Source organism: Pomacea canaliculata, linkage group LG11 (genome assembly GCF_003073045.1).
Source record: "Pomacea canaliculata isolate SZHN2017 linkage group LG11, ASM307304v1, whole genome shotgun sequence".
In the NCBI taxonomy this organism is placed as follows: domain Eukaryota; kingdom Metazoa; phylum Mollusca; class Gastropoda; order Architaenioglossa; family Ampullariidae; genus Pomacea; species Pomacea canaliculata.
Window position 1 is genome coordinate 10,432,007 of NC_037600.1, and position 25,559 is coordinate 10,457,565.

The window sequence follows — 25,559 nt, forward strand, 5'->3', positions numbered from 1 at the left end:
TCTGTGGATGTATATGCAACAGGTGTGACGTCGACGCTCGCGAACGTGGTGGTCTAAATAGGAATTGTGGTTACATTCTGTTCAATATCTATGGAGGTTAGAATGCCTTTTAATAATAATTTTTCGCGTTTTATTTACTGCTTTTAAAAACTTTGGTCGCAAATTTGTTACCGGTAACATAATTCTACCAAGTACACGTGATTCTACAAGGATCGAGGTGTCATGAGCTCACGGTTTCTGCCTCTACTTTATGTATGATTGATTTGACTAAGACTGGTGCGGTGCTGGACACTCAAAATTCACTGTACACGCTACATACAGTCACATATGTGAGAATGCCTACACATTTCTCTGTTATAATCACCGCTGGCCTTTGACATGCGTGTAAATAATTATCCGATTCTTCTCCATCAGCGAAGCTTTATGGTAGGGGAGGTAATACAATCGCGTATGGAGTTACCGTACTTCCGCCTAGCTGCATAGTTACTTTGACAAGGGAAAAATGCAGTCACTCGATTTTCCTTGAACTACACCTGTGGCGCACATCATATAACGACTATACGAATATAGCTGTTCCTTTCCTAGTTAGAGTTTCATAAAACTTAATTTTTACAAAAAGATTATGAAGAAAAAATGTAGTTAGGAGTGGGAAAGACCCACTTCTCCGAGCAACAGAAATAGCATCTCGCCATGACCAACTGAAGTTCATTGTTTTAGCCGGGTATGTGCTCAAAAAAAGTATGTATACTTGAGAAAATATTTTTTCCATTTTATGATTCATCATATTAAAAAGATCACCTTCATCTTTTAGAATACATTCTTCCAGACATCCTAGTCGAGCACGACTCGCTGTTATAGTGGAGATGCCTATAGATTCCCTAGAGCCTAGAAATACACATTGTGGTCAGTCAGTACTATAGGAAAATTTTCGTAATTCATAGTCTGATTTGTGGCTTTCAGTCCAAAGGATTTGTGAATGGCTCAATGTTAAGTGCTAAAGCATTATTAAAACGTCTGTGTTGAATTGTGGCAGATATGGTCACACAGATCACATAGTTTGCTTTTGTATTGTGTATACAGGCTCACTTCTCATGACATGTATTTACGATTTCAGTTAAATATATTATTGATGTAGTTTGTTTAGAGAAAAAGACTGACAAATTCTGTCAGTGAATACAGTTTGAGATAACACGTGAGCACCAATAAGTTCTAACCCATATGAGATTTTGTGCTGTTCTTTGAGACATCAGGGTACTGCCATGTTAATGTATGGGTCACTAAAACCGGAAATTATTAATACCTAAACATAATAAAAAAATTAATCCAAAGAATGTTTGCAATACTTTTATTACAGGTACAAAATGGGAGCAGACAACAGTGTGCTTGAAGGCTGTGAGTGGGGTGAGGATGTCAGTGAGTGTAACTTAAATTGGTCTCTGCAGCATGCAACTGCCAAAGATGGCCGACAAGTAACAGTTTTTCATCCAAAGAAAGGAGAGCGCAAATACCATGATATGCTAGAACGATTAGCCCAGGTAAGAGACTGCAGGTTTATTCTTATACAAAACTTAACTTGGAAAGTAAAACATTTTTTTCGGATATGGTATTTTAGCCTCTTTCAGGATAGCAAATACTATGAATGTAATGTTTGCCATATGTACAAGAAGATATGCTGTGGACATGTGATATTTATATGTATTGGAGTACAAGTATCTCTATAATGATATAGGGTTAGCAGATGCTGGGATAGCTGAGCAGTTGTAGCACTAGTATTCAAGTCAAAAGTTGCACACAGTACCTGTTGGCATAGAAACCCTTTTCCCCCAACTCTAACCCAGATGTTTAATGAGTGTCTGATTTTAAAAAGAGTTGAAAAATAAAGATAACACCCACAACCCCAGACCCTATAAGAAAAGCAAAATCTGGCTCTAAGATAAATGCAGCCTCTGACTCCACACTCCTCAGTCCCCAGTGACATAAAGGCTATGTAACTTTTTATTTTAAACTTTTGCATTAAGTGTGATACAACATTTCTATGTCAGGTGGACCAACAGACCCCTGAGCATGTCCTATAGCTCTGCCCACAACACAGACAGAGCCCCAGTTACTCCTAGTAAAATATATCAAATATATGAGAATCTTTGCATCCATTTGCGGGAACATCCTCAAAATCTGTTATACACACACCTAAATTTTGTCTTTGTAGAGCCTTAAGACTCTGCGCCATCCTGGTGTGCTGCGCTTCATGGGAGCAGGACGTTCATCGGATGGGTTCTATCTAGTAACAGAACAGGCTGTTCCTCTGATGAACGTTCTGGGTCACTTGTCACCATATGACATATGTGCTGGACTTCATGACATTTTGACTGCTTTGACGTTTCTACATGATAAGGTATGTGCAGCTTACACAATGTATTTGCACTCTTCTTGAGTGCCTGTGGTGAGTAATTCATTTAGATTGTTAAAATAAAACTTTGAGCCATAAACTGGCTAAAAATTTGTTTGTGGGCACATGACTTTCAAAGCAGGGCTTTTATACCATCTTAATAAATTTTCTAAGATGTGTAGTGTCCTCAGCTGTACAAAATTCTGTAAGGTGCTCAATTTATTAGAATTGATTTGACAAAAAATTTTGATGTCCTTACATAAATAACATTTTTGCGTTGGCAAACATTGAACACTTTTTTTTTTCGTAAGATGATGAATTTCGATCTTATTTAATTCTTTTTAGGTTCCATGTTACTGTGTTTGCTGCTTTCTCTGCAGGTTGGTGTGTGCCATAACAACGTCAGCATTGAAGCCATTTTTGTGGCAAGTGATGGTAGCTGGCGGTTGGGGGAACTTCAGCACTCTTGCTTATTTGCTTCTGCTTCCCCTGAATACCTGGAGATGTGCCGTGCCTTTAGGGATCAAGCATCAATTGCACCAGAAGAGAAGGTCTGCATTCCTTTTTCACCACATCCATCACCACGAGGACTTATGTCATAAATGTCTTCTAACATAATACATTAAATCATTATCTATCATAAATTTTGGTCTAACTGATGTAAAAAGTTTCTGAAAGCAGTGGTTCATATTTTGTAGTTTCATTTACCAATTTAGTAATAAAGGACAATATGCTGTATAGTGCCTAATTTGTGATGTTTTTCTTCATTATGGAAACATACACCGGGTACAATAAATGCTTGTAGATGAACAGTTTTAGTGAATAATTTGTAATAAATCTTTGCTAAGTATATATTGTCTCTCAAATCAGATTTTGACAAAACTTCTTTACTGAGAAACACCATGCTAGCTTATTTTTTTTTTTTTAAGTAGAAGGACAAAAATGAACCGGTGAACAAGTGAACAGAATATTTTGTCATCATATCTAACAGAAATTGTAATAGTAGCAAGGAAAATAAAATAATAAAGAAAAGAATTCTGTTGCTTTTCTTAGCTAGGTATCAAGGTCTGCTCTCATAAATTCAGTTAGTTTTGAAACAAACACAGCTGATGCCTTTCTTTATGCCCTCAAAGAAAAGGGTATGTTTCTAGTCAGTTCCAGTTTTTTGTTTTACAGACATGGTTATCACCTAAATATATGCAAGATCTAAATGATTTATTCAGGATGGAAAGGTTAAGGTGACACCTGGACAAGGCCACTCACGTGACATGTATAGTTTTGGTGTTTGTGCCAAAGTACTCTTGGATCATCTAAGGGAGCAAGGTAAATTGTGTGCATGTGTGTCTATGCAACTTTGTGCTTGCATTTGTGTTTTCCCCTGTACATATGTGCTTCATAAACATTCTTTATTTTTGCTCTTTGTGTATTTAAACCCCATCATGAAATAAATGACCATAGAGTCTGCTGCTATGGAGAAAATGTAATTTGATGTTTCCAAATAATAGGTGTTAACTTTAAGCCTGAATTGTGCTATACTTTTAGCCATGTATGTAGGAGTACTCTTGTATACATATCAGCTTGAGACTTTTAATATATTTGTTCATGATATCCTTTTCATTATGTAGACATGCAAGATTTAAACCTCTATCATATTTGTTTGCCTAGGTGAAATAAAAATCAGCGATTCTTTTGAACAAAGAGCTGAGGCTTGCCTTTCATTAGATCCTGCCTTAAGACCACCAGCCCTTATGCTAAAAAATGACAGCATTTTCCAGTGAGTGTTGGCTTTTATTTTCTTTTTGTGTTGAATGTTTAAATTCTAAAATAATTAAGAATTTTTCAGACTTTTGAAAGTGAAATAGGAAGACAAAGAAACAGTTTATTGCGGCTCTAAATTTTGATAAAACCATGTGAAATTATTGATTTTAAGTCAAGAGCAGCATCCAAAGAAACTATCACTGTTTAAATGATACTTGATGTAATAAAAAGATTATTTGTATAAATATATTAGACTATATATATATATCTATCAATAGAACAAAGTGTTTCATTACAATTTTTGTTTTTCATGTTCTGTTTTAAATGAGATTTATGTTCAGGATGAAATATTAAAGTGAAATGTGTAAACAAATGTAGGAGATTGTAGGTTTGTAGAGCAGACACTTACAGATTTCTAGTCTTTTTCATGGTGGGTTTTAATATAGTATAATATACAGGTGTAACTTACACTTAAAAGGAATTTTGAGATCAGTGACTCATACTCTCTTTGGGTCCGTCTTTTTCTCCGTCATTTCTTCATAGATATCTTTCTAGTTGTGTTTGCATCTGCACACTTTGCCTGTCTGCTGCGACATTTTAGCATTCCAAGTTATCTTCAAAATTCATCTGTTTTGTGCATGTGTGGTTGGTGTGTGTGTGCGCGTATATGTTTGTGTGTAGAAATGATTTTGTGCAGATACTTTCTTTTGTGCGGAACGTTGCAGGGCAGACATCTGAAGAAAAGATTGATTTCTTCAGGTTTGTAAAGTTAATTTTTATGAAAACAGATGTAAAATAGATGCATTACATTTTGTAAAGAAATCATAAAGGAATATGTTGAGTAATGCTCAAGTAAAAATACAGGTTTTTAACCAAGTATCGTTTTGAAACAAATGAGTCAAATCCAGAAAAAAGGAACTATAAACCATTATTTTCCGTTTTTCTTTCTTTTGTGCTGAAGTGGTCTTTTGCCACGACTGTTAGCACTTCCAGAGGAAGTGATCGGTCACAGGCTTGCAGTTCCACTGTTGTCTCGCTTTGTGCTCATGGATGAAACGGCTGTCAGCCATGTCATTCCCCATCTGCTGAGCCCTAAACACGGTAAGTTTCTGGAGCACACTAGTGTTCATTGCTATAGAGTAGAGTTAATGTTCTCGTTCACAGACCTCTGCTCTATGTGTATAAGTACATGCACACACACACACATATGAAATAATAGAATAAGACATGGACAACATACAAAAGACGAAAGGATAAACACTAGTACTGATGACCAATAAAAGACAAATATAGAGGAATTGAATAGCAAGAACTGAGGTTATTATGAGTTTGCAAAGGATGACAAATAGGACAGTTTGAAGATGGACTAGCATTTGTGTTGACTGTTGTGAAAGTAATGCCCAAGGAAGAGATGTGTTTTTAGTGCATATTCATATTTTAAAACACTTGTCTTCCCATTTTCTCAAATCATTCTTCTGCTTATATACAGATTAAATATGCCATAATATATATATCTGACCATCACCATGCTTTGACAGATGATCCTGCTGCTAAGACATCCCAGCCTGGAATAACACCTCTGCTCAGTCCAAAGATATTCCAGAGATGTGTATTACCAGAGCTGCTGTGTATCCTTGGTGTGCGAGAAGCGCATATCCGCCTGGTCTTGTTAGCTCACTTCTCCCAGTATGCCTGCCTTTTTGACAAGGATACCCTTCAAAAGCGTGTCTTCCCACAGGTTAGTGCCTAGAATTTAAAATAAGACTTAAATTTCTTTAAGCCTTGAGTTTGACGCTTGATGCATTGCACCTGATAATCTATTGTTTAGCTTTTGTTATTGTATTATTTTATCCTGATTAAGGCCCAGAGTTCATTTCTCGTCTCGGGCACGCTGTTCTTTCTCTGCACATGGCATCTGTTTACAGGGCTGGCTGCTTGCCGTAATATAGCCTCAGCTGCTGGCACAGCGTAAAACACCAATCCCCCCCCCCGCTCCCTTATCCTGATTAAGAAAGGAAACAATGTCATCTGTAAAGCAGAGAGTAGCAGTTTGTGTTTATGTGTGCGTGCATGCTTGGGTGAGTAGGTCTGGTTGAGAATTTTGAAAAATCCACTGTTTGTCCAGTTTTCTCAGGATTATCCTTTTTTTTTAATCACATTATATATTCCAGCTTGACGAGTTAAAAATAGGCTAGTGTCTAATGTAAGCCAAAGCAGTTCTATTGAAATTTTACAGACTGTCATAAGAAAGGGATTACTGGGGTCTTAATTGTTAAATAAAGGGGCATTCATACGTGCACACACACACAAGTTTCTGTAGGCTTTCATAAGTCATAATAGTTTTTGTTCTAGATTTTTTTAATAACTGTCTTCTTTGTCTCATCACAATTATATTTTTTATAGTAGTAGATGTATGCTCACTTAACACAGTGTAGATTTCTACTTCAGTTTGACATCACACTCCAAGATATACGCATAAAGATGTGCTTGAGTCATACTAAGTGCTATGAACAAAAAAGTTTGTCTTAAAGATGACTCAGCATTATAGAAGAATTAATTAAGTCAGTGGTAATGCTGATCTGTTTCTTCTTAAGTTATTCAGTACAGTATAAAGGGGAAAAGACAGTATTATTTGCTATAACCTAATCTGTTCACAGCTGTTATTAGGCCTGCGTGACACAACTGATACCATAGTAGCTGCCAGCCTACGTGCTCTTGCTGATCTTGTCCCACTGCTAGGTGGTGACACAGTTATTGGGGGACAGCGAACAACAATATTTTTTCATGGCATGCCTAAGGTATAGCTATTATCTACATGAAAGGATAAAATCAGATAGGATCTCATTTTAGTTAAGATTTTTTATTTTGTGTGTGTTTAGTACATATTCAAAGATGACTTTAATGATTTATGGTTTAAGATTAATTTTATGTTCAAGTTGTTACATTATTCTTGGTCTAACTACGGAGCGGGTCAATCTCTGATCTTGAAAATGAACTTCACAAATAGCATGTGACTATTTCATGATATTTAGTTCTTTATCATCAGTATCTGCCTTAGTTTGTTAGTAACATGATTTACCAACTACATATTATTTCATCTGTAATATCTGATCTAGGATGGTCGCACCTAAAAGTTTTTTTTAGTAACCTGTTTTTTTACATTACTGTTCATCACTTATATTTAAGGACAGTAAGTCCTTAGCTCTCTTATTACTTGATTAAAAAGTGGGTTGTGTGCCCATGTTTTGCGTTCATATGTGTGTGTGCATGCAGGCACATGTGCACATGTGGATAATGAAGAGGTGTACATACTTGTAGTTCTAATTTGTCCGTGCAGTTTGCAGATAGGGTGAAGACAGAGGAAAAACTACCTACAAACCTGAAAGAAGTACTACAACCGGTGATATCCTCATCAACTGCCAAACCTTTGCTGAAGGACTTGGCTGCCCTCAGGTAATAAGTTTTGACTGTAACAGTCCAAATAACTTGATGTGTAAATTTTTAGATGGAAGGACTTTCTCTTCCACACCACATGGTGGGAACACTTTCCTTGTCACAGTATGGCAGAGAAATCTTTTGCTTTTGAATCAAACATAAAGTTTTTCCCTCTTGTATTCATACTTCATAATATACTTGTCCTCACCTCTTCTTTCCTTTTTATGGCTTGTGTCTAGGAAAAGCATGGTCTGTGCCACTTTTGTGTGTGCATGTGTGAGAGAGAGAGAGAGAGTGGGTATGTAAAAACGGGTAAACAAATGAGCCTTAAGTTGAGCAAATGAGCACGAACTTGTATTACTGGACTGCTTGCAGATGATTTTTTTTTTCCAGTTAACTACTAGAACGAGGCTAATGTATGCAAAGCTTCTGATTTAGTTTAGTTTTGTCTTTAGACTAGACAAACAATGTAGCTGACCTGCCATCATCACAAACATTTTGAGGTGTCTTTTTGTGTATAGCTCTAGTGCTGATGAAAAGAAAAAGAAACAAGTTGACCATGAAAAGAGATGGGCTGAAGCTCGACAGAAGCGAGAAGAGAGACAACTGCAAAAGATTCAAAAGGAGGTTCAGACCAAGGTGCAAGACGCTGATGTTTACTGGCACAACTGTAAGAAGATATGTAATCACTGGGCAGCTAAAAGTTTTACTTCCAGTTCTTATGTCCCAGATTCTTTTTTTAAACATGAAATTTAGGAGTGTTAGTCCTTTTGAGAATGTGCCTATGTGTCTTCTAGAGAGAAGGGAACATGAAAAAATAATCATTACTGCTGTTGTTTTGTTTTTAATAAACATTGAGAAATAATTTTAACAATTAGGAAGGAAAGCTTAATAATTACGTTTAAAAACTTTGAACACTTTGCTTAGCAGATCTCTTAAATGAGGATTTTTTGATAATTTTACTGTTACCTACATGATGTTTTCTGTAGTTATATAGGTCTAATATTATGCAGATATAAAATGACAAGGATTATTACACATGATGGTTGATTGTCACCATTTCTTACCTCTTGTATACAGCAGAGACAACAACAGTAACTTCAGAAAGATCAAAGACATTTGAACTTGACAAGCTTGAAAATAAAAGCAAAGATGATGTAGATGATTTAAATTCCAAAGACATTGAAGTGCATCTGCAATTAAGTGATAGTGAAAAAGAAGGAAAGAAAGATGTTCAAGATGAGGACCTGTGGTCAGACTGGGAGGACAAAGATGGAAGCTCAGTGCCATTGTCTGTTGATGAAATCATTAGCCAAGAGATTGAAGCTGAGCTTGCTTGCATGTCTGAAGGGGAATACCCTTCTGGTGTACCTGGACAGAGGAGCAAGATCCAGACTTCCCCAGACCCATATGACACTTGCCAGTTTCTGGTTCAGAATCACATGTGGCAAGACACCAACAACTCCAATCATGCTGAAAAGAAAACTCTATTGCAAGATGGCATTGCGAAACAGGAGGGTGCTGGAGATTCTGTGGACATCCAGTGGGACACAGAAAAGACATACATCATTAAGTCAGGCAATTCTGGAGACAGCGATGCACAGCTCATGGCCAAAGAAAATGTCCCTAAGAGCATGAAACTGCCCTCAAAGACCAGATCTACAGGGGCTGCAACCAAAGCAGTCTCAGGAAGGAAGGTGGCGCAAGTTGATGACCTGGGTGCCGGTTATGACATTAAGAGTGTGGAACTGGCGGTCACATCGACTGAGGTAGACTACTTTGCTGACATGGCGCCTACAATCAGCACACCCTCAGCTCTGCTGTTCTTCTCAGAAGCAGAGACTGTAGGTGAGGAGATGAAAGACAAACCCTTGAGCTCAAAGACAACGTCAAGTCTGTTTGCAGTTGCCACCACAAATGTTACGGTCAGTGAGATTTTAGTTTAATGGCAATACTTAGCATTCTGGTCACAGCTAGGTTATGTCCAAAATGAATAGCCACTAGTTTTTCTTTTCAATGTTGCAGAAATGTTTGAAAACTTCTCAACAAATTTTATTGTTCCTAGAAGGGCTTACAATTTCTCCTACAAGAAGAGAGATTTTCTGTTGACTTTACATTTGTGTGTGTGTGCGCGCGCACATGCTTGCTCAAAACAGAAAGCTTGGCAGAAGTAAAAAAACACGTATGACAGATGCAAAAGTAGACAAATTCTTTGTAAGAGATGCAGAAGTAGAAAAATACGTTATAAGGTTGATAGCTTTCTTTGTTAAGGGCCAGAAATTGTCTTGAAACAGCATGACTAAGATCTTTAGATGATGCCATATGTACCACCTTAGGCACAAAGAGGACTAAGTACATAAGTATAGCTTTCTTTGTTACAGGAGTCTGAAGGAGGCTGGAGTGATGATGGAGACTGGGGAATGGAGAGTGTCTGATATTCAGTGTTCTGGATCATAACCCCATGGCATGTAACTGCCATTTCCTGTGGATCAAGAAGGGATGATAAAGATTGTAGCAGCAATAATAAAATGGTGAAAGTTACTGGTTGTTTCGTTGCCAAGAAAGAAAACATGTTTTATCTTTGAACAGAGCCACAAATCAATTAAAGCTGATTTCCATGTGTGCTCCGTGCTATCTCCTCGGTCTTTCCCAGCTTCAAAAGTTGTTGTCCTGGGTTCAGTTCTCATCTCGGGCGTGCTGTTCTTTCTCTGCATGTGGCATCTGTTTTCAGGGCTGGCTGCTTTGCCATGATATAGCCTTAGTTGCTTGCTCAGCATAAAACACCAATTCCCCACCCCCCACTATCCAGATTGAAAGATGGACCGTGTGATACTCTTCCTCTAGGATACTTCTGGACAAGGCTGTAATGTTCAGAAATGGGTCTGCACACCATGCTTATTCACATGTGAATATTCTTTGTTGTTGGAAAGACTGCAGATGCTTCATAATGGATGAAAGATGACTACTGAAGGCCAAGCATGAGGAATGTGAAGCAGTTGCTGTCTCCTAAAATGCTTGAGTGGCATTCAGGTTGAATCAGATATTAACATTCACTGTAATAATATTTAAAAACCCATTAACTTACCTTGAGAGCTTGCAGTATCTTATGTTAAAAATCTGGGTTCAGAGTATGTGCTTCATCTCTATGCATATTTTATTAAGCAAGTTTTTTTTTCTTAAATACACAGGTGGTTTTACGAAACAGTTTCCATTTTACCCCCTCAAATTAACTTCTTGTTGTCCATTTGAATATTACAGTGAAGTTGTTGGGATAATGTTCTTATAACTGGACATGATATTGTTAGAACTATTTAAATGTCTGCAGTTTTTAAAAAAGTTTGGTTTGTCTCTTAGTTGTTAGTTTACATACAAGAAAAACTACTTTCGATTTTATGTTCCTTTTCTTCCTGCCTGTTCTGTTTGACAGAATGTTGTTTCACAAAATTATTTTAAACAAGCACTTGTTCACCATTTAGAAAGACCCTGTGTACAGCAAGCTTTAATCAGCCGATGGCATTAACTTCCCTTATTAAAGCTGAATGGATATATATCTTAACACAACAGAGAACTTTTGACATCCAATCCATGAACGCAGCACTGCAGAAGACTGCATGCAATTTTAAAATACAGTTTAAATAAAACTGTAAAATGTATTCACTAGGCAATAGCAATATCTTCCTTTTTCATTCTTATCCATTGCTTTTCTTCTTGTGATGATACAATTTAAAAATAAATCTGATTACAAAATTAGTAAAAATTAAAAACAAGGGCTGTGTAACCATTTTAGGTACTTTATCGGTGATGTTGAAGCAGCCTGAGCAGGGTGATAAAGGTGTTTGTTTTTTTTAAAAAAAAAACTGTCATCCAGCTCTTAAGCCGCAGTATTACAAGACTACTTGACTGGATCAAATGAACTTATATTTGCTATCATGAAGACTTTTGACTGGTGACAGCCGTGTGTTGATGACAAGTGTGTGCCACTGCTGTGAATGCTTTGCATCTTGAATATGCTGTCCCCACCTCAGATCACCAAGACTTGCATTCCATTATATTAGCATTATTTATTGCATATGTAAATATGGATGAATGTTTTTTGGGTTTCCTATTGATGTGCAAGTAGCATTTTGTAATGCTGAAGGATCCTTTGGTCATTCTTTTTTTTTTTTTTTGACATTTGTATTTGAGGGACTGGTTTATTTTTTTATTTTTATTTTTTTTAAAGCAAAACTTGCTCTAAATTGTGAGGCTGCCCAATAGCTAACTGTAACAGCTTAAGTGAAAAGGATGCATTACTTGTAGTATGTGCTGTTTACCAGAATTATTGCTTAAACTGAAAATGGAGGATGGTTAAGTTCTTAAAAACAGTTGGTGGGTATTTACAAAAGTTTAGGTTAAGTTTCACAGCTTACTGTGAATTCTTTTTATAATATTATTTTGTGACATAGTGGGATGACAAGATATGCTCTACCCTCATTGCATCACACAATTCTTATCATAAATACAAAATTTTTTTCTAATACAAGTTTTTTCCCTAACAATTGGTATGTGTTTGATCAGCAGTAATATACAGAAAGCACAGTTCAAGAAACAGGAACTTTAAGTTTGCTGAAGGATGAATGCCAAGACAATTCTGCTTTCTTGTGACACTGTTGTTGATCGTTTATTATATCTTAATCACATTGAGTTACTATTTATTATGTTGTTATAATACCATAGTTTTCATGTTAACAACATATTTAAAATTAAGCATAAAAGTGTGTGATGTCTTTGTTTTATGCCCCATTCATTCCAGAGGGAGAATAAAAATGTGGAAGTGATTTATGAATTCTGTCTTTAATGTGTTGGACATACATAAATGAAAAAGGAACACCATTTTTAATTTCATTTTTGTTTCCGATACTATACCCAGTTATTGGGGAAAGAGTTATGTATCATGAAGCATCAACAAAAGACATCGCCTTGACAAAAGTTTTGAATGGAGTTTGAATCTGCTAGCCCTAATTAAATGTTGATCTTAAAAGAAATAAATGATGTCACCCCTAAAAATCATGACAGATATGCAAGAACTTATTTCCATAACTAGTGGCCCAGAGGTTACATGTACTCATCTGGATCTGATTCTTGGGCAAGGTCCAATTCCTGAAAGTAAATGGCTGGTCAAGGGTTGAAATGTGATTGAAACAACAGGCGTAAATGCGGCTTTGTCAATTTAGTGATCAGATCCAAACAAACTACCACCTATGGAATTCGACATTTATTTGGCAGCTTTACTTTGTGAGAAGGTCTGTGGTCTGCAACAGCAACACCATAAGCATTGACAGTGACCTAACATTTCCGCTACACTGAACATAAGCTTTCTGAGCAAACTGGAAAAATAATGTCTAATTTTGGCCATTCAGTTTACAACTAGAAAAAAGCAACAGGAATTTTAACATGACAAAAAGGACAAAACACAGTAGCTCTTGTGCATTTCTTAAATTGCATTACTGGTATAATCCAACTTTAACTGCGATGGTCGTATGTCAAATATCACAGAAGCAGGTAAGCTATTCCATGTGTAGATAATATTTTCGCAACACTTAACAGTTGTTTTTGTTTTGCTCAGCAAATGTGAATGGAGCAAATTTTGCTAATGTCTGATATTTTTTAAATAAGGCTACAAATACAAAAATAAGCAAAACATCACACACATGAGGGAAAAAGTGTTGAACAGATTGAACACAAAATTTGAAGATGCTCCAAGAATTACAGTAACACTCCTGAAAATGTCATGTGTAAATATATTTTTGGAATTCTAAGATGTGGTTTATAAAGTAAAAAGTGAAGAACAACAGAACTTAAAACACTCATTTCAAAAACAAATGTTCATATTTGAAATAATCAGCAGACTATCAGACCAGCAAGTGAAAATTTTCTTACCTCATGCAAGCAAGTTTTAAACTAAAATGAGATGAGTGAATAACTTGTGAGCACCTTAAAAAACATAATGCATCCCTCTCAGACTGATGATGCTTTCAACCACCATGGGCATTACAATTCAGATAGATTAACACATGACAAGATGTATCAGGCTCAGTTTCTCTTCTGTTCATGTGCACAGAAAAATACATCCCAATAGTTCAAGTGAAAAAAACAGAAACCTTTCATCTGGAAAGTTGGGTGAAAGCATCTGTAACAAATAATTACACACAAGGCATGCAAAAGCATTTATAAACCATCAAATGAAGAATTTAAATTAAAAACAAAAAAACCTGCAATAGGGCTGGACGGAAAAAGAAGCCTGCATGCATTCAACCTGCGCAGAAAGTACTGGCTTGTCTTGGCCAAAACTATGGAGTCATGCAATGCTGGCATAGATCATAAACCCTTACAAAGGAATTCTAATCAAGTCTGATAAAAGGCATATAGCTCTCACTTGACATTCCATAATGCAGGAATGACGTCAAAATATCACAGATGGGTGCAGATACTTGCTCAAATATTTCATCACCTTGACATGAAAATACTCATTACAAGACAGGTAACACAGTCTGAGCCACCAAAATGTCTCAACTACGTTCTTCAAAAATGAAAGCACATCAACAGCACATTATAAATCTTTATAAATTTTTATGTGGGCAGCTTTTCGTATTTTTCTATTTTTTGCTTTTGTGATTCCTCTGATGATCTAATTAGTCTCTTTTTTTTTTCACGCAAATTTCTTAAAGTGAAGTCTTGTTCTGCTTCTCCCGTAAGTCTTGCCTACTATTCACATCCAAAAAAAGCAGATGTAAGTTGTTTGTCTAAAGAAAAGGCAAAAAATATTAAAAAATCCCAGGTCTCTCTCTCACTTTTTACACACACACAAAGACACTATTACTTTTTACCTTTATCAGTATTGCATCATTTGTACAACCCCAAGCACAAGCAACATATCTGTTCATGTCCCAAACAGCAGCAATAAAAGAGGCAGAATTTGAGTGGGTTTTTTTTTCCTCTCCCTCTTCTGCTTTTCCTAGATGGTAGCGTAACTTCAGTAACATGAAGTTCATTTGAGAATTAAAAAAATATAAGTGGACAGATAAAGACAGAAAGAAGCAGTTGGTAATCTAGAAATTTCCAGACTTTGTCATTCTGTTCCACCAGTCCAACAGTAGCCCACACCTGAACCTTTGTATTGTGGTAGTAGTATTCAAATGACCTGTACAGGTTTTAAAAAAAATATTTTTGTAAGCATTTCCTCTTGAGTGGTCAGAGGTCTCATGCGTGAGCAAGGAAACTACCGCATGCCATAAGCTGATTCCTCTTCATCGCTAGGATATATGCCATAGCCACCCATACCCACAGCACGACTGTACCGGTCCATATGGTGACCTTCCTGTACAAAACCCAAGTGTCCCTCAGGTCGCACATAGGGTTCATAGTCGTAGTCCTCCTCCAAGTACCTGTTCAAATAGTAAGGGAGATCAGCAACACAAGCATGTTAACATCTATTTCGAGTGCCTTTTTTCTTTTCTAAACGGCTGTTGCTAGTTGGCTACAAGATCTAATTCTCTCAAATTTGACTTGGTGAGCCACTTCTGTTTGGAAGCCACACAAGCCTTCATATTTCCATAAACACAAAAAGATAAAGCCAATGATATCAATGGTATACTTTGAGGTAAACCCAGGAGGACAGGAAGGGTTTCATGTTTTACACTGAGCCAGCATCTAAGGCTACATCTTGACCAAGCAGCTAGCCCTGTAAACAGGAACCACATGCAAAGAACAGCAAGTAGTAGTGGAAGAAGTGTATGTACATATTAGACACATCCCATTAAGACTTTAACAAAAACTGGCTCTAATCAAGTCTAAAATGCAAGAATAAAATCATCACCATGCAGACAAATACACAGTGAATCTCGATAGGATCTTTCTAATAATAGACATTGACTGCTGACGGTGGTAAAAAAACAATTACTCCAAGGCTTACCCTTGCCTTCCATAGTAATCCCTGTGGCCATTGTACAAGCCTCCATCATCGATGTATTCAGGAGTTAGGTGTCCATCTAGCATCAGCCCTTGGTCATAGCCATCTGTGATGAAGTAGATGCATCCAGACACACACACACATGCGCACACACACACACATACATGCACACATAAAGCTTTTAAACAAAGTGCTTATCTCTTTAACAGATAAATATTAACTTTATCTAATTGTAGTTACAAAAAATCCTCATAAGTCTATCCAATTCATGCACAAGGGGAAGTGGGAGATAAAAAAAAAATCAACTCTGCTGATTACCGATATTCATAATACAGGTAGTGTGTATTCATTCTCCTTGACTGAATGATTAAACACGGTTGTTTTCATCATAAAAATTAAATAGCAGAAAAAACAGGTTTAGAACAAGATTATTTACCTTTCGCACTCCCAGTTGCTGGCAAGCATGGGAGTAAAGAGAAAAGTATAGTTTTTATTATTGTATTACAGAAGTTTTTATTATTGTATTACAGAAGTTTTTATTATTGTATTACAGGAGTTTTTTTAAATGGAGATGTATATTTAAATATATAAATACTTTTTTAAAAGCACACTAAGTAACTACATTAACTGTAATCTGGTATTTTTTCATGGGATGTGCAGGTATGCTAACACTGACATACTGTTTCACAAATCCCACATCTGAAATAACAGGTAACTACATGCATCATACATGCTCATACGCACACACACATATGAAGACATGCATGTACATGCAAGCAAATACAAGGAAATGAATATCTTCATGATTCTATGCATTCCTCCCCCATCCCCCACCCCACCTCACTGTTTCATTTACAGAAACTTGCAAAAATATCATGAAGATATAAAGAAGATTGCATTTAACTTTCAAACACATTCCCTCTCTCCAACACATACACATACTCTATCTAAAAAAAACCCACACACTTTCTTTCTCTCTTACAAACACACTTTCTCTCTCTCTTATTAACTCATATACTTTCTCTTCTGCATCCATGCTTAGCATGCACAAGCACACATGAACAAAGTAAATGAAACCATGCCTTCATCCCCTGTTAAAAAAAAAAAAGGGGGGGGGCAGCAAATGTACACCATGCATTGTAAGAATGTAATGCAGTAGCCAGGTCCTCTAGGAGACTTGACACTTACAAACCAATGAATCAGAAAGAAAATGACTGCATGTGTTTGTTGGGGACTCATGAGAAGGGGGTGTTTATATTTAACTACCATCATCATCACCACAGCTATCACTGTTAAATGTCTGTCACACTCCAACCCACATGCTCCACTCAAACATGGACCACCTTGCATGCGGTCATCATTCCTTGAACAGGTTACAACCATTGTAAAATACATGCACTAAAAAATAAAATTACTGGTTTGTGCTTGGTCTTGCATGGTTTCTGAACTGCTGCTGGCTGAAAGATAGTATGTTTCTGTCATAACATTTCTCTTTACACTAAACAGGGTCAAAGCTAATTAGTTCAGCTGTCTTTCCCCCCGCCAAGAGAATTCAATTACCATCAGTTCCAGATGAAAACTTTTTCATCAAGACTCAACGGAAAACATAATGGTACACCTACAATAATCTGTCATCTTAAATCAGTGAAAGAAAGTGTGACAAGACTAATGAAGAGCATGAAAGAGTTCGGACAAGATAAATGAACAGAGACAAGAGAAAGATTGCTCTGGATAAAGGTAGAGAGGCAGACAAAAAAGTGGCGCAAGACAAAGAAACAGGTGCAGGAATAAGATGGGACAATATAAAGGAAAAAGGTGAGTCAAGACAAAAGAAAAGAGGTAAAATAAGAGAAAGGAACAGAAGTAGGAGACAGGTGTCACAGCACAAAGGAACAGGGTTTGGAGAGAGGTGGAAGGAGAAAAAAAGACCAAAGGTTAGGTAATGAGATAAACAAACAAGGGTAGGAAAGAGGTGAGAAAAGATACAAGTAAAACAAAAAGCGGGAGAAGACGAAGGAAGTAGCGTAGGGCAGTATAAGGAAGGAAAGATCTGTGAATGAAGAGAAATGGTGTGATAGACATTTTTTTTCTTCCTTTGAAATCTACCAGTGACTTAAATCTACAAAATAAAAAGGCTCTTCAAATTCAAGTAACTGTTATGAACTCACAAACACAAATCAAAGACTAAAAATGGGTAAATGTAGGTCCATGCACATACAAGCAAGCTTCTATAAACATCACTGTGTCAATGTTCCAGTGCATCATTTATTTATACATTGTGTGTTTTATATTTATAAAAGAATGTATGTACCCAAATCACACACACATGCATGTACACATATGTGCGCTCATACCCCCCACCTACACACAAGAATCTGGCTGTACTGTCTGTGTTACACTAGAAGCAATAAACCATGAACAAAAAGCACAACACAAGCCAAAAGTTGTTACCCACCAGGTGCATAGAACAGATCAGGTCGATCAAGAATGTCAGCATCATGCAGGTAAGGGTCAAGGCTATCATCAGGGTACATGTACCCGTCACTGAAGTCTTCTGCCTGCCGCGTCTCCACCATCTCTAGCCACTGCGAGTTATGCCAGCGGAACTTCTCCAGCTGGATACGTTTTGCCCACTCCTCGTCAAACTCCTGTTGAATTCAAAAAATGCTTGTCAAGTGCGCTTGCATGCTCTCTCACCACCCCCTCATTAGTGAGGGTAGTCCTGTGGAGCAACAGTTTGTGCCTGTCATCAATACATTGAGGATGGGCTGTTCTGGGTTCAGATCTCGTCTCAGACTATTTTCTGTAGCACCTGTTTACAAGGACAGCTGATTGCCTGTGATAGAACTGCTGGCTTGGCGTAAATCACTTTCCCCTCCCTTCCCCCAGTTGGTGCAGAAAACAACAGGAACATGATGCAATACAGGTTATATGTTTCAGTTCCCTGCTACACAGAATGCAAATCATCTTTCATCAGCTTCTTTCCTGTAGCCTTTTTGTTTCAGCCCAATTTGGGATATGAGAATGCACAAAGTAGCCAGCTGAATCCAAGTACATGGATGTTATGTTTAAGTCCCACCCCACTTTCATTTTCACAGAATTGTTTTTGCCAGCAACTTATTCATGTCACTAGAATGATAGTCTGAGACCCAGATGAAATAAGAGCTTGTCTGAGATTATCAGAAAGTTGTGCTCCGAAGAGCGGTGAGCATGCTGCAAGGCAATTCATTTTCACAGAAGTTGTGTTTTGAGTGTCTTACTCTTGAAGCATATCTAAACCTAGATTCTGCTAATCACCTCTGAATTAGTAGCAGCATTGTAATAAGAGACATATAAAAGAGGTGGTGGTAAATAGAGAGAGAGATTGAGAGCAGCATTCTCATTGCAAGCAGCAATGTTCAGAAATCTTTGACCATCTGGCTAATCTTTCAGTTAGCACTCTGTTACAAAAAGAAAAAAAGTGTCCAATATGTTGCCCCCCACCCTCACCCTCTCATGACTAGTCCACGCAGATCAATGTCAAGGAAGGTCTGAATGAAGCCTGTCAGGGTGTGCTATGTTAAGTTAATTTCACGATTGACTGGCTGGTTACAGAAAGACTGTTCTCACCAAACATACAACTACTTAAATTATACTTACCGCTATCATGTCAAGGGTGTTGTCACAGACTTTCCTAATCTCAGCATTCTTGTCATGCATTAAATCAATCAGATATGCTGGGGCCTCTGTGTCTGGTTAAGAAAATCAACTGAATTCGTGTTTAAAAATTATCAGGAATGACAATAATAAATGACACACATCCTCTTTGTCTCAGAATTAAGCAGCTAAAACGATTACAATGGAACCTTAATCATCCGGTCTTCAATTAGCTGTGCATTTAGTTATCCAGGATCGACTTAAAAAAAAAAAAACAACAACCCAAAAACTGCGAGACATCACAAGACCACCAAGATTTCCAACTACAAGAACATACACTAGATGTGTCATAGATTAAGTTTTCTTTCTTGAGCAGGAAGCGGATTAAAATTTTAGTGACATCCTAACTCTTCATAAACTCTGCATGTCAATAAAATTAAAGTGCTACAAGAACACAAAGCAGCATTTCCTTGTCTGATTTTTTTCAAGAAAACTTCATAAATAGCATAAGAAAGGTAAGAATTTCACTGTACAGCACTTATTCTAGCATTTGCCAATTTTCTGAATTATTATCAATTATCTATAACTTTTGCTTATCCAGATAACGGGTGCTAGTTCCACCCTATTTACAAGCTATCAATACTACCCTCAGTATAAATTCTTGACCACTGCCTGTCTTGGATTACCTGGTCCAAAGGATACGTGTTTCTTTGATAATAATCTCCCGTGTTGCTTCATGGAAGATCATTTGGTAGAAGACATAGATGATCTGACAGACCACTTCGTCATCTTCCTGCTTGGCTGCAATGATTCAGGTGTGACCAAGATGGGATAAAGTTTGATTTAATCACATCAGCTCTTAAAGACTTGCTAGCAATAAAGGTTACGTTTATTTTCTTAAGGAAAAACGATCAACAGCAATCTTTGGAGAAAAAAAAAAATTTCAAGTATCCAAATGGAACTGCATGTGAATTAGCTTTAAAAAAAACCACAAAAAAACCAAAAAAATGAAACATACTACTTCCTAAAGGTAAAAACAGTTAATTTCTGCTAAATGTGATTATCAAAACTGAGTTAAGAATGTCTAAAAAATATATATATATCTAAAAAAAAAAAATAATAAAAAATGGTGAAAGCTGAGGATCAAGCTGCGTAGAAAGTAACATTCCCACAGCCCAGTGGCAGTAAGGCTGTCAGTGAATGTAAGGACACAGTATTGAAATAGCTCAATTCTTGTTTTTGCCACCTTTAGTTTTAGTAATAAATCCGGTACCACTTCTTCTGTGTGGGCAGAAGAAGTCTTGAAGTTGCAGACCTCAGAAGGTTTCAAACTAGCAACTTTCCATGTCACAACTGAGCCTAAACTAGGCACCAACCTATGACACCTGCTGCTTTTACCTTTGGCATATACCAACAATAAATGCCACTTATTAAGATAACATCCTTGCAAATACAGATTGAATACAAAAAAACCAGAAGTAAAAGGTCCGAAGCCTTAAATGACTAAATGACAGAACGATATGAAACCCACCATTCAAGAGTTCAATGAGCAAGTGAATGACGTTGCTGTCTGCCAGAAGTCGCGCACACGCATCATCACTGCACACAGTGCCAACCAGTATCACCACTTCCAGCACCCAGTCATCTTTTGCGACTCCTACAGTAAGCACAAAGCATACTGCACATTAAAAATAATGATAATGATACAAAATCGCTGACACAGCACATTTCCCTGCTTAGATGTAAGCTTAACATATTTTAACAAAAAAAAACAACAACAAACAAAAAAACAAACAAAAACAGCATGAGAAACAAACATAGCACAACAGTTGCAAACAATAAAAATGGAGGAAGAAGTGGGACAGATGATGGGAAATGAGAAGACCACCTGGTCAAGGCCAGCCTCCAAAGTTTAAAGGTGATCACTGCACAAAATGATTAAAAACTATTTATTTTATCCCAGATAATGGGGCCAGAGAAGGAAAATAACATTTTACATGTAAATTTTCATTGATACTTACCAGATGACCTGACTAGGATTAAGGGCTAAAACTACTCCTAATAGTTTGTTAGCCGTGGTCTCTGTTTGCCTTTCAATTCCTACTTTGGTTAGTCCTTGTTAGGCTGAAGAGTTGAGCTGTGCTCATACTATAAACATATATCCATTTCTAGCCTTCACTTCTTCTTTGTCTTTTGACTGTGTTTCTACATTCAAGAGGTATTGATTTTACCTGTTGTTCTATCTACTGTTTGTATGCCTCTAGTGATGTATAAACTAGGTTATTTCTTTTGCTGAGCTACAAAATAAAGTTGTCTATAACCAGCAATAATAGCTTTAATACTCACACACACACACTTAAACATATGAATGTATCTACACTCAGCTCTTACTAACAACCTCACCAGGCTGTAGTTTGTTTTTTATCCAAGGAATCAAGTCATACTCTTTGAGTATCAACTCATAGTCCAAGTCAGGTATGGTCAGGTTTCCCAGAATTCCAAGGCACTCCAAGGCAAAATCATCGCTGTCCCCATTCAGCACAGCTGTGCAGAGGTCACTGATATAATCCTGAAAAGCACAGCCCATAACAGATTATTTGTGAATGTGAATAAACCAAGATCTGAAGCAAGTTCAAATTGTCGACTAATTTAGAAAATATTGCAGGAAAAAAAAAAATGAAAAAAAGAAAGTTCCTTGAATCCAACACTTACAATGAAAAGATTTTTGGTTTCTCCCTCATGCTGCGAGATGTTGCGCACCATCTTCATTACAAATGGGTCATGGAATTTGAATGCCCGCTTCATTAACATCTTTAGGCCAGAGCCTTCGCATATGATAGCTGCTGTGCGCTTGTTTGCAGCCAGGTTGATGCAAAGAGCAAGCAACTCCATGTCGGGATGTTCTGGACTCTCCAGCAGCATTTTCATCACCTATAGTTTAAAGGAAGATTGTTAACATTTAATATTGTGATACATTCACTGTTAATGAATGTATACATTATTTAATTACATGAATTTCTATAGCGCTTTACCCCACCATCAAAGGCTAGCTCAAAATACTTTACAGAGAAAAAATATATAGCATGTAGTTATTAGTTTATTTCTTCTTACTCCTTGAGGTGCACAGGATTGTCTTTTGACTGGCAGCTGTGATTTGTAGTTGTAGTAACATCAGTGGGAATAGCAGTGGTGGTGGTGGTGGTGGCACTAACATCATAAAGTTGTCCATTTATGGTGCACACATGACTGTCATAGAGGTCACATCAACAAAGTGACAGTAAAGAAACTGGATAAAATCTAGAAAGACTTTTTTTCCTGACTTTACACAATTTCTCTGACCAATTACTTACCATGGGAATGCAGTCTGTGTATGTGAACATAGATTTGGCCTTGTCATCCATTGAAATGTGATACAAGATGCAAAGTACTATCAGGCGATGATTTTCATTGGCTGCAGAAAAGTAACAATGAAAGATACAGCGAGGGACTGGTGCTGTACAATTAGCTAGCAACTACAGCTATATCAAGGCAATGCAGCCAGCCCTGTGAACAAATGCCACATACAGAGGAAGAAAGAGTGTGCCCTAGATTTGAAACTAGAACACCTCATCCTCAATGTACTGGTGACAAGTGTTTAACTGCTGTGCCAATGAACCATTAAAAAAATATACATATACATAGATCAAGGAGTAATACCCTTCAACATTAAACAGTAAATTAGACTGCACAGAGTCTCAAAAGTATTGTTATTGATGCTGTCCTTCTACGTCTTCCTTACTAACCCACACTTTCCACAGACTTTATGGACAAACGCTCTGTCAATCTTACTCACATACAAGTTCTTCATCTTCCAAATTAATATTTTCTTGCAGATAATTCATTCAACATTACAGAAGTTATAAAGGGTATCTGGATTTCATGGTGTTTTTTTTTCTTAATCCAACATTCAATTTTTAAAATAACTGGGTTTAGTATTTCTCATACTATTTCTCCGAATTTTTGGCAGATAAATGCCTTGTTGGCAGACAAGGTATGAACAAGACATTATCAAATGATTTTGGAAAAAAAGGTTCACAACCAAAGTCCTGTGATGTCACTAGCATAAGCAAGCCATTCCTTCATTGGTTAAAGCAAGATTCCAAATGTCAGTGAATCCATAAATAAAAATTCAGCATCACCAATTCATGCAAACTAACAAGTAGGTTTTTGTAACTTTTTCTGTAACACAGTGCTCAGATCCGTGTTCAACTTGTTTCAGTTTTGATACCCTTCCTCTTCAGGTATGCATGTACTCAAGAGGATTAAACAAATACTTACTCAGTAAGCCAACCAGCTTGGGCAACAGACCATATTTGATCATTTTACTTCGAAGGTCAGGGTCAAAAGAAAGATTGAGAAGCAATCGCAGTGTAATGTGCAGAAGGTCTTCATGATCACAAGGCACCAGCTTGGTTACTTTTTCGATGATGTTTAAATCTGCCTACATAAAACAGTACTTAGATGAGTTTCTTGACTATAAATGCATAATCTGCTTGTGGTAGAGGGGAGGTTACAGACTTTATATATGAACTATTAAAATACAAAGATAGAAGCCAAAAGAGTCCAATAAATAATCTAAAAATTCTTAATAAAATTATAAAAACATATTGACACATTTTATTACACAGATCAAACATGCACAATAAACAATAAGAATAAATTGGAATCAAAGCAAGAAAAGATCCAAAAGCACTCTACACACACCATTTCCTTTTTATTTTCTATGAAGATACTGAGTTTTTTAAGAAATGACACCACCAAGATAAGCAGCTCAAAGTTATCTCTGTCAACCGTCTGCACCAGCATCCGCACTATTCCCTTGTTCCGCATCTTGACTTCCACTTTCAGGTCTTCAGCCAAATTCAGGAGCAAATAAAACGCCACTGCCAATCAAAAAAAGAAAAAGAAATTCTCTTCACTGAATGAGTTTTATCCATATAAAATCTTCAACTTTAAAAACATAAATTAAAAAAGACTTCTCCGTGTGTGTGTGTGTGTGTGTGTGTGAACTTTAAGGAAACCAGGAAGGTAGATGCATAATTAGATTTGGGCTAGATTTAGTGCGGGGAGTTAATGTTTTGAAAATGTCATCTATTGGATCACAGTAAACCAGGCTTTTGATGCTACTTTTTTCATGAAAATAAATCCTTTGAGTTTATGTGTAATTTGGTGGGAGGGAAGCTTTAATGTAGGCAAACAATAACTGTGTCCAGGTGATGATAATGATTTTATAAGAAATTCAATTTTCAAAAACAGGATATTGTCCCCATAAAAATACCTCCCTTGTCCCAACCCAATATTTGGGCAATGCATACTTTTATGCATATATGTGTGTGTGAGAGAGGGGGGAGATCTGGCACATTTGTAAATGTAAAGATTTAATTTTATTTGGGATCAGGATAAATACAAATGCCAGCAATTAAAATGGTTATGTGTGGAATTATTTACACATTAAAAAATTGTCAATACCTCGTAAAAGTTGCTCCTGTTTGTGAAGAAGGCCCTGATACTTGTTCAAGCTCTTCTCATAGTCTTCTCTCAGCTTGCTGCTGTTCTTATCGGCTTCAGGTGAAATAGCATTAAGGAAATCAACCACCTGGACCAATTTATTTTATGAGGGGCCGCTACCTTTCTGCAGCCTTTTTCAATGCTGTCTGTCATGAAATATGGATCTCTTGATCATAAACATAATGTAAAATACAATTTAACAATGAAGAATTATTTCTAAAGAAAAACTAACATTATAACAACTGCAAAACATTTTCCTGAGAATAATATGCTGACCATTAGTATCCTTCTATGTTATTATGGGATGTCAAGATGTGTTAGGTAATGGCGAGTTGCATTCATTTCCACTTTAGGCTTGCAGGCATACGGGGCAAGTTAGTGTAAGAAACGAGACTTTTTTTTAATAACAAAAAGAGATTAAAGACGTATCTTGGTAATTAAATTAATTTATAATACTTCTTACTGTAAGGTACAGTTTATTTGTCTGTCCTTTGTGTTGACCAGACTCTATGCTAAAACACACAGGAAGTCTTTCTGTCCCTTTGGTTTTAATTTGCAATTCAAAGGATGTCAATGCAAGAGCGACAACCTGATAGCTTCATCACATGACTGCAGCTACAGCCTGCACATACTGGGCAGAGCTGCCTGTGTCAACACTACAGCACCAACCTGAACGTTTCGGTGTGTGACTTTAGTCTTCAATGATGAAGCAAAGCTGAACCTCAGAAACTGTGGGTTTTTGCGACTAAACCACCATCATTAAGAGGATCATACGGTATCTTTTAATGTTGATAAAATTCTTGACTTTACTATGAGTAGATGCTATTACGATGTGATTGATTTGATACA

General features: G+C 36.9%; 2 protein-coding genes across 7 annotated transcripts in view; one reads left to right on the forward strand and one right to left on the reverse strand.

Moving 5' to 3' along the window:
- Positions 1 to 12,396, forward strand: LOC112575071 (protein-associating with the carboxyl-terminal domain of ezrin-like). Of its 3 annotated transcripts, none has more exons than XM_025256627.1 (14): positions 1 to 96; positions 1,355 to 1,535; positions 2,207 to 2,392; positions 2,767 to 2,937; positions 3,610 to 3,709; positions 4,052 to 4,160; positions 4,826 to 4,903; positions 5,106 to 5,245; positions 5,683 to 5,882; positions 6,802 to 6,942; positions 7,482 to 7,597; positions 8,101 to 8,249; positions 8,660 to 9,504; positions 9,961 to 12,396. In XM_025256627.1, exons 2-14 carry the CDS (start codon positions 1,362 to 1,364, stop codon positions 10,012 to 10,014), a joined length of 2,463 nt encoding a protein of 820 aa, XP_025112412.1. In that variant the 5' UTR covers positions 1 to 96; positions 1,355 to 1,361; the 3' UTR covers positions 10,015 to 12,396. The 3 variants fall into 3 exon arrangements, with proteins under 3 accessions (XP_025112412.1, XP_025112411.1, XP_025112410.1); XM_025256626.1 differs by lacking the exon at positions 1 to 96 and adding an exon at positions 224 to 721; XM_025256625.1 differs by lacking the exon at positions 1 to 96 and adding an exon at positions 225 to 738.
- The window catches only part of LOC112575070 (kinesin-associated protein 3-like), a 16,802-nt gene continuing 3,636 nt past the window's right edge, over positions 12,394 to 25,559 (reverse strand). The window contains exons 7-20 of one of the 4 annotated variants that reach the window (XM_025256621.1): positions 24,672 to 24,770; positions 23,907 to 24,085; positions 23,481 to 23,643; positions 22,514 to 22,614; positions 21,876 to 22,094; positions 21,567 to 21,732; positions 20,695 to 20,820; positions 19,866 to 19,964; positions 19,167 to 19,252; positions 17,983 to 18,175; positions 16,943 to 16,984; positions 15,964 to 15,981; positions 15,531 to 15,633; positions 12,394 to 15,003 (exon numbers count right to left, since the gene is read on the reverse strand). In XM_025256621.1, the coding sequence (XP_025112406.1) occupies positions 14,838 to 15,003; positions 15,531 to 15,633; positions 15,964 to 15,981; positions 16,943 to 16,984; positions 17,983 to 18,175; positions 19,167 to 19,252; positions 19,866 to 19,964; positions 20,695 to 20,820; positions 21,567 to 21,732; positions 21,876 to 22,094; positions 22,514 to 22,614; positions 23,481 to 23,643; positions 23,907 to 24,085; positions 24,672 to 24,770 (1,760 nt within the window). In that variant the 3' untranslated portion in view covers positions 12,394 to 14,837. The remainder of the gene's footprint in view (positions 15,004 to 15,530; positions 15,634 to 15,963; positions 15,982 to 16,942; positions 16,985 to 17,982; positions 18,176 to 19,166; positions 19,253 to 19,865; positions 19,965 to 20,694; positions 20,821 to 21,566; positions 21,733 to 21,875; positions 22,095 to 22,513; positions 22,615 to 23,480; positions 23,644 to 23,906; positions 24,086 to 24,671; positions 24,771 to 25,559) is intronic. The other 3 variants (XM_025256623.1, XM_025256622.1, XM_025256624.1) reach the window with 3 other exon arrangements.

What these genes read in the sequence shown, in the direction of transcription:
- LOC112575071 (XM_025256627.1), top strand. Translation starts at nt 1,362, where the DNA reads ATGGGAGCAGACAACAGTGTGCTTGAAGGCTGTGAGTGGGGTGAGGAT. An exon ending in TTTTTCATGGCATGCCTAAG is followed by an intron (nt 6,943 to 7,481) that starts GTATAGCTATTA and finishes TTGTCCGTGCAG; the next exon opens with TTTGCAGATAGGGTGAAGAC. An exon ending in TGATGTTTACTGGCACAACT is followed by an intron (nt 8,250 to 8,659) that starts GTAAGAAGATAT and finishes TCTTGTATACAG; the next exon opens with CAGAGACAACAACAGTAACT.